General features: G+C 39.6%; 1 protein-coding gene and 1 pseudogene across 1 annotated transcript in view; both read right to left on the reverse strand.

Annotated features, from left to right (window-relative positions):
* Positions 1 to 15,874, reverse strand: part of Melk (maternal embryonic leucine zipper kinase) — a 96,873-nt gene that overhangs the window by 55,358 nt on the left and 25,641 nt on the right. Inside the window, exon 8 of the mRNA XM_005382898.2 lies at positions 11,099 to 11,197. Coding sequence (XP_005382955.1) covers positions 11,099 to 11,197 — 99 coding nt within the window. The remainder of the gene's footprint in view (positions 1 to 11,098; positions 11,198 to 15,874) is intronic.
* LOC102017664 lies at positions 350 to 1,200 on the reverse strand (annotated as a pseudogene).

The following is a 15,874-nucleotide window of genomic DNA, read 5'->3' on the forward strand; positions in this document are numbered from 1 at the left end:
TCTCTGGTACCGGGAACCGAACTCACGACCTTGCGCTTGCCAGGCAGGCGCTTTTGCTGCTGAGCTAAATCCCCAGCCCCTCAACCAGAACTTTGCTGGGAAGCAAAATGGCAATATTCACCTAAATTACTAATTCACATAACCTTCATAATCTTATTTTTTTATGGTAATCAATACAGCTATATTTTATTTGTATTAGCTTTTTGAAAAATAGATTAAGGATACATGAAAAAGGAAAAATAAATTTGGTCCTAATGAACCCTGGAATTTTGGTACTCCAATAAATGCAGAGCTCTTTTAGTACTAGTAGCAGCTAAACCTATATACCCATGTGACAACTCCCCAGAAATGCACTTCATATATACATATATATTTAAGTAAAAATAAAGATGATGAGCCCCTGGCATTAACAGTTTTTTTGTCGTTGCTTTTTGGAACGAGGAATGAACTCAGGACCCTGCGCTTGCCAGGCTGGAGCCATGCCACTGAGCTCTACCCCGGCCTGGCATAATACTGTCATGTTTATGAGCATAATTTCCTTCATCTAACATTTTGGGGATCCAAGAAGAAACTTATTTTTGTTGTTCTCATCACTTGAGTACATTCTCTGCCAGTCACCAAAATATCCATCTTGGTTAAAGCCTTGCTCATTCTCTTTAGACTTTCATCTAAATGAGGGATATTTCTAATTGTTTCAAGAGGGGTTTCCAATTTCTCAATGAAAGTCCCAGCCGGCTGCAGCAAATATACTATGTATCTGTGGTAAACAGCTTCCACAGGTAAGTTTTCCTGGCACATGGGCTTCAACAGCCTTTGCCTGAGAGGCCTCTTCTTTTTTAGCACTGCTTCTAGATGAGTATTCATGCTCTGCAGGGTACGAAACTTCTGAGCCAAATAGGAAAGATGAACAACATCTCGTTTCTTTTTCTAGTTCCAGAAGTTCGGTTTCCATGTTTTTCTGGTAGATTTCAACTTCAATATTTGTGGTCTGCTGTGGCCTGGAGAAGTTTACAAAGCAAGGAGCTGTTTTCTTCAATATGTTTAGTATCTCCTGAGTGACCATCCCTGAAGCCACAAGGCAGCCCAGGAATAGCACAGTAGCGTTGGGCTCTGTTGCGAAGTCCCAGGGGTTAGCAGCAGCCATGCTCTAGCCCGCCTCCCCCTTCACAATCTTACATTTAACTTTTTTCTAACTTTCTCACATTCACAATACAAATTTACCACTTGAAAATTACTTAAATGGCCATTAACCTAGGATTGATTAAATAAATTATGGTATATGCACACATGGTGATTATGTTAACAGGAAAAAAATATTGCCAAGTATGGTGGCACAAGCCTGTAATCCTACCACACGGCAGGCTGAGGCAGGAGAATCACCTGAAATTTAAGGCTAGCCTGGGCTGGGCTACACAGTAAGTTAAAGGCCAGTAGGGACTACATAGTGAGATCCTGTCTCAAAAAAAAAAAAAAGACACCCAAGCAAGGTACAGTGGTACATGACTGTAATCCCAGCACTTGTGTAGGGACAGATTAGAAGGGCACTACTGAACGTGGTGGTGCATGCCGATAATCCCAGCACTCAGGAGGCTGAGGCAGGAGGACTGCTGTGCCTAAAAAGTGAGCTCAAGGCCAGCCTGAACTACATAATGAAACTGTGTGTCAAAAAGACCTCCTACCCAAAAAGACAGACACAGGCAGGGAACATAGCACAAGACCTAGACGGTTAACACTGTAAAAATCATCACAACTTATTTGCTGCTGACAACTACAAAATCATCACGTTTATCTGAGGCTGATAATTGTAAAACTGTCACAAGCTTATCTGCATGCTATGTGCTTGAGAAAGGTACTCCTTGTGAAAGTGTTACTTGCATTTACTGCATGCTTAAGAAATCCCCAACTGACCTTGTCCCCGTCCCAGAAACAAAGACTGGGACCCTGAATGGTCTACACCATACCAATCAGCAGTTATTATTTAGGAACCAGTTTACCCCTATAAGTATGCACTCACCTAAAACTCACTGGGAATCCCGCTGGGGACCCCCTACCATGCAGTACACTCTGCTGTTAAGATAGCTTTTCTTTCAGTGTGGAGATTCCTCAAAAAACTAGGATTAGAGATCCCATTCAACCCAGCCATTTCCATTCTGGGTGTCTTCCCAGAAGAATTAAAAACAGCACACCACAGTGATATATGTGCACCCATATTTGTAGCAGCACAATTTGTCATATCTAGATCTTGGAAACAACCCAAATGCCCATCAACTAAGAAATGGATATAAAAGATCTGGTCTTTGTATATAATGGAATACTACTCAACCATAAAAAAGATCAACTGGAGCCTTTTAAAGGTAAATGGATGCAACTCAAGACAATACTCACAAGAGTAAAATAAGATCTAAAACGTACAATAGATATTGTGAAATGGGAAGAAACTGTTCAAAAGGAAAGAGAAACTGGGGCAGGGGAAAGTAGAAAAGAAATAAGGGAAAAGCAAAACAAAGAAAAGAAAGCAAGCAAGCAAGCAAGAAAGAAAAGAAGAAAGAAAGAAAATAAATTTTAAAATATATGTATATATACACACATACACACAAGATAGGTAAGATAGTTATACTACTAATTTACCTTAATTCACTGAAAAGAAAGGTTTGTGCTAATATTGGACAATTAAATGCCTACATTTTGTACTCTGAGTAACTGATTTAAAGATAATATGGAATATATTAACCATTGTTACTCTATTATCTTGTTTTGAAATTTTATTTTTTTCTCTTTAAAATATCACTGCATTTTTTTTGCTTTAAAATAAAATATTTTAAAAACATAGCTTTTATTCTGCTTACTCTGCATTTGCCTCACTTTACATAAACTTTCAGGGCCGGGGAGATAGCTCAGTGGCACAGCATCTGCCCAGCAAGTGTGAGGTCCTCAGTTCGATTCCCAGTACCCAAAATAAACAAACTTTTGCTTTGCACCTTATCAGTCTTCCCATCCCCATTTTCCAGTAAGAGCCCCATTTCCTTTTTCTTCACAGGAATGAGGGCACGGATCCAAAGAGATGGGGGGTTCGTTACCGGGACCCTACCTCACCCCCCAGAGACCCAATGCCAGACACCACACCTGCGCAGCTGAGGCAGGAGGCTCGCAAGTTAAAGGCCAGCCTCGGTTACACACTGAGACACTGTCTCAAACAATCCAAAAAATATTAAAAATGAAAGACATCCAGAATTCACCCACTTTTCGCTACCTCCATGGCCACCATCTCTTATCTGGGTCACTGCAGTATCTCCGAAAGTCCACCTCCACACAGCAGCCACTGTGATCCTGTGAAAAACTGAACTGTCCCTTATCTTCTCAAAACCCTCCCCTGGCTCCCCATTTCACTTAGAGAAGATGCCAAGATGCAGGCGCCCACAGAGCCCAGGGTAATTTGACCTTCTGTTCCCAGGACTTCACGTCCTACTACTCTGCTCGTTTGCTCCCTACAGTGGCTGAGCCCTCCCAGCACCCTTTACTGTGCAAGGCATGTTCCTACTTCACTCTTTCCTCTGCCTGAAAAATGCTTCTCCCATGTACCCACTAACTCACACTCTCACCTTCAGTTCTACCCAGCTCTCACCTCTGTGAAGCTTACCCTGTCTCATTGAATGTTTAAAACACAACCTGCTCTCCCTTTTTGCCACCCGCCCCTACTTGTGCTCCTAATTCCTCTTTACCCTTTCTGTCTTTTTCCCAAAGAAAGTATTATCTTTTTTCATATAATTTACTTATTTACTATGCTTACTATTTTTTTCTGTATCTCCACTACTAGACTGTAAATTACAAGAGGGCACAGATCTTCCATGGCTTCAAATATTTATAGATACAACAGAAAAGTGCTAGGTACAGTAAACATTTAAATGCTCAGTGAGGTAAAAGAACATAAACAAGCCTTTCTACTTAGGGAATATTTAAATAGAGACCGGAAGGAAGAAGGGAAGAAACAAACACTGCAAAGAAAACTGCTCAGGTCAAAAAAGAGCAGGGTAGGTACTTGCTTGATGGCTTCAAGAAACAAGAACAACTGGAGCAGAGCAGTGGCAAGAGAAGGGAGAGCGGCCAGGGAAATCATGAGAGGCAGATCAGGGTGCAGTCAACAGCCCACAGGGCAGCTCTGGCTATACATGAAGGAGATGACAGGGAAGAAGCCACTAGAAACTTCTGAAGAAAACAATATGGCCAGACTTAGATACATTGCTCTTAAATGTATAGGTAAAAATGGACTTAAAAGCACATTCCATTGAACAATCAAGAAATGACTAATTCTAACATTAAACTCTAATGCCATCTAAAAAAAAAAAAGGAAAAGAAATAATACTCCACAATTAACTTTATGGGCTAGTAAAAACTGTGAGACTAACAATACTAATAAAATAAACAAACCTAGTTTAAGGAAAAACTACACAAAATCTGCAGACAAATTTCAAGTCCTAAGCAGAATATTGGCAAATCAAATTTAGAAATGTCTGTTAATAATGGTTCACATTTGAGCACTATCTTAAACATTTTCCATAGATTAACTCATTTAATCCACATACCAACCCTACACTGTAAGTATACTGCTATACCCCACCTATTTTACAGATGAAAAACTAAAGGACAGAAAGGCTAAGTAATTTGCCAAAGTCCACAGAAAGTGGAGATTCTCGATTTTTAAAATTTTAATGTAATGCAAGTAGATGTTAACAAAGCAAGTATTTAAAAGCACTCTTCTTACTTCTACAAAAAAAATAAAATTTCATACTATAACTAGTGCAAAACAATAGTTAATACACTGTGTATCTTAATCTTAAAAGAATGAGCAAAATTTTACTCAGAGTACAAGTCATAGACAAAAGGACTCTCCTACAATGGAATAGACAATTTGAAGAACTATTTGGACTTCTCCCTATTCCCTATTTATCTATATTCTATTTTGCTCTTTATTTATATATAAATAAATTTTGACAGGGCCGGGGATATAGCTCAGCGGCACAGCGCCTGCCTGGCAAATACAAGGTCGTGAGTTCAATTCCCAGTACCAAAAAAACCCCAAACAAACAAACAAAACTTGAGTTTCTCATATTGGGCATCCCAAGCACTGCTCACTCTGCTAATGTGACGCAGAATGAAGATGCTGTCTCTGTGCTGATGAAGCTGAAACTGCAGAAGGCTTCAGAACGATGGCAGCCGGACACTGAGGAAGAGCACGAAGACTCCAGCGGGCACGTTGCAAATAAGAAAACATGAAGCTCTGCAAAGACAAGGGCTGCTGTAGTGTTCAGGGATGTACTGCGGCATCTAGGATTGCTCAGGCTTCCCTGAGGTCTTCTTTTTCTGTTTCTCCCAACCAAACATTCTTAAAAGACTGCTATGTGGTCTCACAGTCCAGCATGTGTCTGGGAGAAACAAGGCAAGTTGGCACATTGCAGGGTTGAAATGTGTTTATCTTTGTTCTATATTAAAAAAGATTATGTGGGAAAATAAATAAGTGAAACTGCAATATTTAAGCTGTGTCTGACTCATTTCACTGAACATTATGTTCTCAAACTGCATTTCTACGTCTCAAGTTTATCTTTATGGCAGAGTACACTCCACTGTGTATAAATAACGTTTTCTTTGCCCAGTCATCTGTTGGTGGACACACAGTTTCTAAGATCTAGCTATTATAAATTGTATTGCTATAAACACGGGTATGTATGTGTCTTGGTTACTTTTCTCTCCTTGCTGAGACAAAATAGCCAATGCCCAAAATGAAGGAAGGAAAGGTTTATTTAGCTTACAGTTTGTGGAGGTTTCAGTCCATACTTGGCTGGCTCCAAGGCAGAAGATGGCAAAGCAACAAGAGCAAAGCAGGGAGTGGCACAGAAGAGCAAACCTCTTTCCCTCCCTTCTATTTGTAAGCAGGCTACCCCCATCCAGGGAGCATGTAGCCCTCATGTAATTTCCATGCCCTCTTCCTGCACAGGCTCAGGATGATACAAAGTAAGCACCCGGGCTCCCTGCTGAATCACATACTTTATCTTCTAAACTTCTCAAAGTGACACAATGAACAACATCCCAGAAGGGTAAGGCATGTCCTTCTCACCCCAAGTTGCAGAGCTGCTCACTTAGCCGAACCTCTAGACTCCCCAAGTTGACACAATGTATCAATTGTATCTGTATGCTTATTTGTAACATTATTACTTTAACTCTTTGGGAAAGATACCTAGAAGATGGTTGGGTCAAATGGAATTTCTAGTTTTAGTTTTTTGAGGACTTTCCGCATTGATTTCCATAGTGGTTGTACTAGTTTACATTACTACCAACAATGTAGAGTTCCTTTTTCCCTGCATCACCAGCATTTGTTATCATTTGATTTATTTGATATAAGCCATTCTTTCTGGGGTAAGATGGTATCTCAATGTAGCTTTAATTTGCATTTCTCTAATGGACAGCAATGTTGAACATTTTTACATATATTTATTGACCATTTGTATTTCTTCTCTGAGAAGTACTGATTCATTTTGGTTGCCTATTTTTCTGACTAGGTCTTTTTTATTTTGAAGAGTCTCATTTTTTTCAGTTCTTTATATATTCTAGATATTAGACCTCTGTTCAAGGGATAGCTGGCAAAATTTTTTTCCCATTTTATAGGTTGTCTCTTCACTCTGTTGGTTGTTTCTTTTGCTGTGCAGAAGCCTTTTAATTTGATATAATCACATTTGTTGATTCTCAGTATACAATGTTTCTTGTGCCATTGTGGTTCTGTTCAGAAAGTCCCTTTCTATGTCTTTCTTCAAGAGCTTTACCTATTTTATCTTCCAGCAGATTAAGTTTGCTGTTTTAACATTTACATCTTTGATCCATTTTGATTTTAGTTTAGTATATGGTGAGATATATGGGTCTAGACTCAATCTTCTGCATGTAAATATCTAGTTTTCCCAGCACCATTTATTAAAGAAGCTATCTTAAACCAGGCGTGATGGTGCACACCTGTAATCCCAGCACTCAGGAGGCTGAGGCAGGAAGATTGTTGCAAGTTTGAAACCAGCCTGGGGTACAAGTTCGAGACCAGCCTAGGCTACAAGGCCAGCCTGAACTGCATAGTGAGACACTGTCTCAAAAAGACAAAAATAAGTACATAAATAAATAAATAAAGAGGCTATCTTTTGTTTAGTGTATGTTTTTGGCTCCTTGTGTTAAAGATCCAATAGCTGAATAAGGCTGGGGTTTTTTCTGTTTCCTCTATTCTGTTCCATTGGTCCACAAGCCTATTTTTGTGCCAGTACCACAATGTTTTTGTTTTTTGGGGTTTTTTTTGGGAGGGGAAAAGGTGCCAGAAATCAAACTCAGGACCTCAAGCTTGCCAGGCAGGCATTGCACCACTATGCTAAATCCCCAGCCCCACTCCATGCTGTTTTAATTACAGCGGCTTTGTAGTACAACTTCAGATCTGGGGCTGTGATGCCTCCTGCTTTGTTCTAGTTGCCCCGAACTGCTTTAGCTATTCTGGTCTTTTCTGGTTCCATATCAACTTTCGATGGTTTCCTTTAGATCTGTGAGAAATGATGTTGGTATTTTGACTGGGACTGTGTTAAATCTACATATCAGTTTTGGAAGTATAGCAATATTAACTATATTGGTCCTGACTACTTGGGAACAAAAGATATCTTTCCATTTTCAATGTCCTCTTCAATTTCCTTTTCCAGAGTGATGCAATTTTCTTCATACTCTCAGTCCCTTAAGTTAATTCCTACATATCTAATTTTTCTTGATACTATTGTAAATGGGATTGTTTTCTTAATTTCTTTGTCAATGATTTTTTCCTAATTTCATTATTACTGTATAGAAATGCTACTGATTGTTTATTTTGTATCCTGCTACATTGCTGAATATGTTTATTAATTCTAGAAGTCTTTTGGTGGAATGTTTTGGGTCTTGAAATAATGTCATTTGCATATAATGATACTTTGACTTCTTCCTTTCTTATACATATCCCTTTTATTTCTTTCTCTTGTCTTATTGTTCTGGCCAATGTTTCTCGGACTATGTTGAACAGCAATGGTGAGAGTAAACATCTTTGTCTTGTTTCTGATTTTACAGGGAAAGTTTTTAGTCTTTCTTCATGTAATATGATGTTGGCAGTAGGTTGGTCATCAATGACTTTTATCAGACTGCCGTAAGGTCCTTCTATACCTATTCTCTTCAGGCTTTTTATCAGGAATAGATGCTGGATTTTATCAAAAGCTTTTTCCTGTGTTTATTGAGATGGTTTTCATCCTTGCTTCTGTTTACAAGAGGAATTATATTTATTGATTTGTGTATGTTGAACCATCCTTGCATCCCTGGGATGAAGTCTACTTAGTCATAGGGTACAATCTTTTTGATGATTTGTCACATTCTGTTTGCTAGTATCTCATTAAGAATAGCTGTATCTATCTATGTTCATTAGAGAAACTGGCCTGTCACTCTTTTGCTTTTTATTGTCTGGTTTGGGGACCAGAGTAATACTAGCTTCCAAGAATAATTTTGGAATTACTCCTTCCCTCTCCATTTCATTAAAGAGTTTGAGGAATACTGGTTTTAGGTCTTCTTTGAAGTTCTTGTAGAACTCAGCTGTTGACATATAATAGTATCTACATTCCAAAAGAGAAATAGGGGCACAGAAAGAATGGGGCAAAGAAAGACAAAACCCAGCAAGACAAACATTAAATCCCATAGTTCCATGTAGAGCACCAAAGGCCAAAAGTGGTAAGATGCAAGCTCCAAAGAGCTTGGGCAGCCCTGCTCCTACCAGAGCAGGCTCCACTCACTGCCTACAGTCATCCTCAGCAGTTGTTCCACATTGCTGGCTTTTCCAGTTTACTGGGTCTCCAGTCTACACTAAGCTTCATGCTCATAGCTTTACATACCACCCTCTCAGATGCACACTGCCTGGCCTCCCAGGCCTTCTTCTGACATCTGGATGGAAGCCTCCCTGATCCTACCACTCCTGCGTTCTACACACCTATAAAAGAGCACACATTATGTCAAGATCTGTTGCCATCTTGAGCAGTAACCAGGTCCCCTTTAATCATGGCCACAGCAGCCTCTGAAAGCCTAGACAGCTGAGGACTGTCAAGTCCTCAGACAAATCCCTAGCTAGCTCTTTTCAAGTGGTGTGTCCTTGGGCTCTCTTATCAAAGCAAATTCTTTCACTTCAGCTTGCAACAAGTAGTGTCTTGCTGGTTCCTGAGATGCCAACAAGGCCTCCTTTCTGCTGTCCTGATGCAAAGTATTTGGCTTAGTTTTTCAGCAACCACACTATCCTCCACTAAAACTTTGTAGGTCCATCCTTTCTGGGGAAACTGAAAACAAAGTTCCTCTACCAGATTAATTAGTCTTCCACTCTTAGTCTCCCACAAAGTCTCAGGACATGAGCAAAATGCAGACAAATTTTCTATTACAGCTTAACACACATGGGCTGGAGTCCAACTGCCAATGGAGTCCTTATTCCCAATTGAAACCTCCTAAGTCTGATCTTTACTGTCTGCCTTTTTATCAGTATTCTGGTCTTCTAAGCTCTGACCTGATCGCCCATCAAGTTCACCTTACAACTATTTAAAGCTGCTTCTCCAGCCAGCATTGCCAAACCTTTCTAAACTCCTTGCATGAATCAGTTCCAAACACTTGTAAACCACATGGTTGGGCAGCTTCACAATGATGACCCCACTCACATCACCAAAATCTGTCTTAGTTACTTTCCTGTTGCTGAGATAAAATATCCAACATCTGCAATTTAAAGGGGATGATTATTTTGCTCATATTTCAGAAGTTTCAGTTCCTGCAGCATAGTAGAGTCTGGGCAGAGGAAAGCTGCTCATATCATGGCTGCTCAAAAGCAAAGAGAGAATGGAGGAGTCAGAGAGGAAGATATACCCTTCTAGGTTGTGCCCCCAGCTACTTGCCTCCCCCTAACCAAGATCCAAATTCTAAAATCAAGTCAGCTACATTGCCTGCATGGTCCAATCCTCCTTCAAAAGCCCCACTTAGGAGTGCATGAAGCTCTTCGGGGACAACCAAATATAAACTACAACACCTAGCAATATATACATACACACACACAAAGGCTGTACAATCATCATCAGTACCTAATTCCAAAATGTCTTCATCATCGCCTAAGAAATCCCATACCCACTGGCAATCACTCCCGACTCCCACACAACCACTTGTCTCTAATATATACATGATTCTAACAAAGTTTACAAATACTCTTAACTATGATCTTACTATTCCTTAAAGCCAAATTTTTGAGCTGGGCATGGTGGTGCACACCTGTAATCCCAGCAATCTGGAGGCTGAGGCAGGAGGATTACTGCAAGTTTGAGATCAGCCTGGACTACAAAGTGAGTTCAAGACCAGTCTAAATAGCATAGTGAGACCCTGTCTCAAAAACACCCAAGAGAAAAGCCAAAGTTTTGGCTTCTAAAAGTAGGAGTGGGAGAATTCTTACATTATCATAGCTCAGCCAGGCGTGGTTGCACATGCCTGTACCTCCAGCACTTGGGAGGTTGAGGCAGGAGGATTATTGCAAGTTTGAGATCAGTCTGGACTACAAAGTGAGCTCAAGGCCAGCCTGAACTGCATAGTGAGACCCTGTCTCAAAAAGAAAAGAAAAGAAAAGAAAAAGCATTATTATAGCTCAATAGGAAGATGTGATTTAACACAGTAAATAAGGTGTTATTTTTGGATACAAATGAAAATTCCTAGCAATAAAACGATCTTACATGTTTACTTACCTAATTTGGGGGTCAACCTAAAATACAGAATACTTTCTGTTTCATTTGGTTTTGTTAAGTTTTTTTAATTAAAGAAGTGTAATGTATAATTGCACATAAAAGTGCACATCTTGATATATTTTCAAAGCCCAAATGCATTAGTGTACCCAGCACTCAGATCAAGAAACAAGCTTTCCACACCTCCTTCTTAAACCACTCCCAAATGATAGCTACTATTTTCTTACTTGTGATGCTAAATTATTTTCTCCTGTTTTGTAAATAGAAGTATGCAGGACAGAAAACTTTTACATTGACGTTTCATGCCTTACAATACTCACCACAATCTTCTTGTACAAAGCCATAACATTATCATCATCAAATGGTAGAAAGCCACACATAAGAACATACAAGAGTATGCCCATGCTCCAAACATCTGCCTGAGAGGGAGACAAAAAAAATCATTTAAAAAATTAAGAATAACAGTTCACTAAGTAGAACCACAGACTCGTCACAAAACTGGAATAGAGTTCAGAGAACATCCTATTCAACACATACACACACACACATACACAAAGGTTGTACAATCATAATAGGTACCTAATTCCACAATATTTTTTCTTTTTCTTTTCTTCTGTCTTTTTGAGACGGGGTCTCACTCTGCAGTTCAGGCAGTTGAGGCTGGCAATGAGCTCACTTTGCCCAGGCTGGTCTCGAACTCACAATGATCCTCCTGCCTCGGCCTCCCAAATGCTGGGATTACAAGTGTGCGCCACTATGCCTGGCCCAAAATGTTTTCATCATGGCCAAAGAAATCCCATACCCACTGGCAATCACTCCTCACTCTCACGGAACCACTTGTCTCAAATATAAACATGATTTTAACAATGCTTACATATATTCTTAACTCACAGTAAGTTAAGTACTCCTAACTCACTCTACAGATAGACAAGGAATTTTAAGCCCAGAAAGTAAAGTTTGTCCAAAATCACCCAGTCAATGGCAGGTCACCCAGGAAGGCTCTGTGCCATCTAGTTCAGCACACTCTCCTCTAGCTGCATGCTAAAGCTTAATAGAAAATTTCCAGTTGGCTAGGTGGGACTGGGTACAATAAGGAGACGGAGCCCAGTATCTGATTATAAAGACAAGGCTACAGGGCTACTGAGGGTTTAGGTTACAAATGAGGATGATGTAAACAGGCATGGGGATGTCAAAATGAGTCTGAAAATTTCCTGATAATCTGCAAATGTGACTAAGGTGCATTGTAAAATTTTCTCTGTGTAGAGAAATCTTAATAAAATTCAACGATAGACTTTTCAGGCTAGAAAACAGCCTACCAAAGAGCCCCCGGAATCCTCTAGGGCCTCAGTATACTATTCCTCAGACCCACAGTGTGTCTGCGGGTGCTGGTCTGAAGCCCGGACATCTCCAGGAACCCTGGTGAGCAGCCACTGAGCCTCCATGACCAGCATGCGAGGCAGGTGGAGCCTCAGGCACCCTCTGGGGCCTTGGTGGCTACTCCTCAGACCCCTAGTGTGTCTCCGGGAGCTGGGCTAAATTCCGGACATTTTTAGGAACCCCAGTGAGCTGCTCTCGCACCTCCTCCACTAGTGTGTGAGGCACAGGGAGCCCTACACAACTTCTGAGGCTTCAGTGGTCACTCCCAGAACAATCTGCAACCCGCTGGGAGCCCAGCTAAAATGCAGAGAGAGAGTCAGCGGCCTCAGGGGGTCCACCTTCACCCATGCCCTGCCAGTGTGGGAAGCAGGCTTGGTCCTGGGCAGTATCTGAAACCTTGGTAACCATGACCTGCATCCCCCCAATCTTGTGGAAGCTGGGCTGAACCCCAGACAGCTTCAGGAACTCCAGGGAGCCTCCCCGCCCCTCTCCCACACACCTGGGAGCCAACTGAATGCAAGAAAGTTTCGAGAGCAGGTGGGACCCGCACCTTGCCACCACTCAACAGCACAGGAGCTGCACTGAGCACTAGGGATCTTCAGATACTTGCCCTGCCACTCACACACAATTGGGAGAGTGAGGATGTGATCTCAACACAAACTATGAAGTCAAGAAGAGCTTGCAGTGAAGTATTTTAGGTACTGAAAGAAAACAACTTCTAACCCAGACTGATGTACCCTGCAAAACTATCCTTCAAATTTAATGGAGAAATAAAATATTTTCATGATAAAGAACAACTGAAGAAATTCATGAATGCCAAACCAATCCTACAAAGAATACTAAGAGATATTCTAGAAAGAGATAAAATAGACCACAATTCAAGAACAAAAACAGAAAGGAACCACCAAGCAGAGCAAGCAATTAAACAGAGAAAAAACAGGTACTAACAACAGGAAAATAACATGACAAAGATAAGCCAATACATATCAGTTATAACCATCAATGTAAACGGTCTCAATGCAACAACCAAAAGAAGCAGACTAGCCAGAGTGGATCAAGAAACAAAACCCAACAATATGCTGAATACAAGAAGTACATTTAACTTAAAAGGAAATTCATAGACTGAAAATTAAAGGATGGAAAGCAAATCTCCATGCAACAGGAACCCAGAAAAAAGTGGGTGTAGCTATACTGTTTGCAGACAATGTGGACTTCAAACCAAGAACAATCAAAAGAGATAAAGTAAGTCATTACATAATTGTGAGGGGAAAATTTCAAGATGAAGAGATAACAATCATAACTATTATGCACCAAACACAGGAGCACCCAAGTACATAAGAAAAATTTTAACCAACATGAAAAATGAAATAAGCACCAACACAATCATAACAGGGGACTTTAACACCCTACTGTCACAAAGAGACAGATGAACTAGACAAAAAAAATCAGCAAAGAAATAACAGAACTTAACCAAACTTATGAACAGATGGACTTAATAGACCTTTACAGACTGTTCCATACAACAGCATCAGAATACACATTCTTCTCAGCTGCACATGGGATGTTCTAAAACAGACCACATGCTAGCACACAGAACATGTTTAAGGTAAAGGAACTGAAATTATCCCATGTACACTATTGGACCATAGTGCAAGGAAACTGGAAATTAATGACAAAAGAAATCACAAAAACTCCATAAAGACTTGGAAGTTAATAACATCCTCCTGAACAAACAATGGGTCACAGATGAAATCAAAGAAGAAATTAAACACTACTGACATTCCAATGAAAATGCAGATACAACTTACAGGAACCTGTGGGATGCAATGAAAGCAGTCCTCAGAGAGAAATTTACAGTGGGAAATTCTCACCTCAGGAAAACAGAAGGAGCACAAATAAACAATCTTATGCTACACCTTAAGCTCCTGGACAAAAAAAGAGCAAGTCAAACCCAGAGCCCAAAAAAGACAGAAAATTATAAAGCTCAGGGCAGAAATTAATGCAATGGAGACTAAAAAAATAATACAAAGATTTAATGAATCAGCGTTGGTTCTTTGAAAGAATAAATAAAACAGATAAACCCTTAACCAACCTTATCAAACAAGGAAAGAAAAAACTAAAATACATGCAATAAGGAATGAAAGAGGTGAAATCACTACAGATCTTGTAGAAATTCAGAAGATCATCAATACCTGCTTTGAAAAACTTTACTCTCATAGGATGGACAACACAGAGGAAATGGACAGATTTCTAGATACATATGAATTACCAGAGCTGAATGAACATATAAAAATCCTGAATAACTCAATATCAACCAGTGAAATTAAGAATGTAATAAAAAACTTGCCAATCAAGAAAAGCCCAGGTCCTGATGGATTCACTGCTGAATTCTACAAGAACTTTAGAGATTTAACACCAATTCTACTCAAAGTATTTAATAAAATTGAAAGGGAAGGAATTCTCCCCAACTCAAACCTGGAGGTAAGTATTATCCTGATACCAAACCAGAGAAGAAAACTTTAGGCCAATCTCCCTGATACCAACCAAAAAAGAAAACTTTAGGCCAATCTCCCTAATGAATATAGATGCAAAAATTCTGAATAAAATACTAGCAAACGGAATACAACAAATCATCAAAAAGATTATACACAATGATCAAGTAGGATTCATCCCAGGAACCCAGGGTGGTTCAATATATGCAAATCAATTAATGTAATACACCATGTCAATAGAGCCAAAGACAAAAATCACATGATCATCCCACTGATGCAGAAAAAGCCTCTGATAAACTCCAACACTCATTCATGATAAAAATCCTACAGAAAATAGGAACAGATGGCCTTTACCTGAAGCTGATCAAAGCCATCTATATTAAACCAACAGCTAACATCATACTAAATGGTCAGAAATTGAAAGCTTTCACTTTAAAATCAGGAACAAGACAAGGATGTCCACTGTTACCACTCCTATTCAATATAGTTCTGGAAATATTAGCTAGAGCAATTAGACAAGAGAGAGAAATAAAAGGAACAAGGATAGGACAGGAAGATGTGAAATTATCATTATTCACAGATGACATGATATTCTATACAGAAGACCCCAAAAACTCCACCAAAAGACTTATGGATTTAATAACCAAATTCAGTAGCGTAGCTGGATACAAAGCTAACACTCAAAAATCAATAGCATTCCTATATACAAGCAAGAAATAGACTGAGAAATTGGGGAAGCCACACCTTTCATAATACATCTAAAAAGATGAAATACTTAGGAATCAATCTAAAACAAGAAGTCAAAGATCTATACAGTGAAAACTATAATGCTCTGAAAAAAGAGATCAAAGAGGATATCAGAAAATGGAAAGATACTCCTTGCTCATGGATAGGAAGAACTAACATTGTGAAAATGGCCATACTCCCAAAATTGTTGTACAGATTCAATGCAATCCCAATTAAAATACAATTAGTATAGGGAAAACAATCTTAAAGTTCATCTGGAACCAGAAGAGGCCTAGAATAGCAAAAGCCATCCTGGGTAACGAAGAAAAGACAAGAGGCATCACAATTCCTGACTTCAAATTATATTATAAAGCTACTATGATAAAAGTCTGCATAGTACTGGCAAAAAATAGATCTGAAGACCAGTGGAACAGATTAGAAGATACAGACACAACTACAAACACACTCAATCACCTTATCTTTGACAAAGTGGCCAAATAC

Source organism: Chinchilla lanigera, unplaced genomic scaffold (genome assembly GCF_000276665.1).
Source record: "Chinchilla lanigera isolate Chin_1 unplaced genomic scaffold, ChiLan1.0 scaffold00018, whole genome shotgun sequence".
Lineage (NCBI taxonomy): Eukaryota > Metazoa > Chordata > Mammalia > Rodentia > Chinchillidae > Chinchilla > Chinchilla lanigera.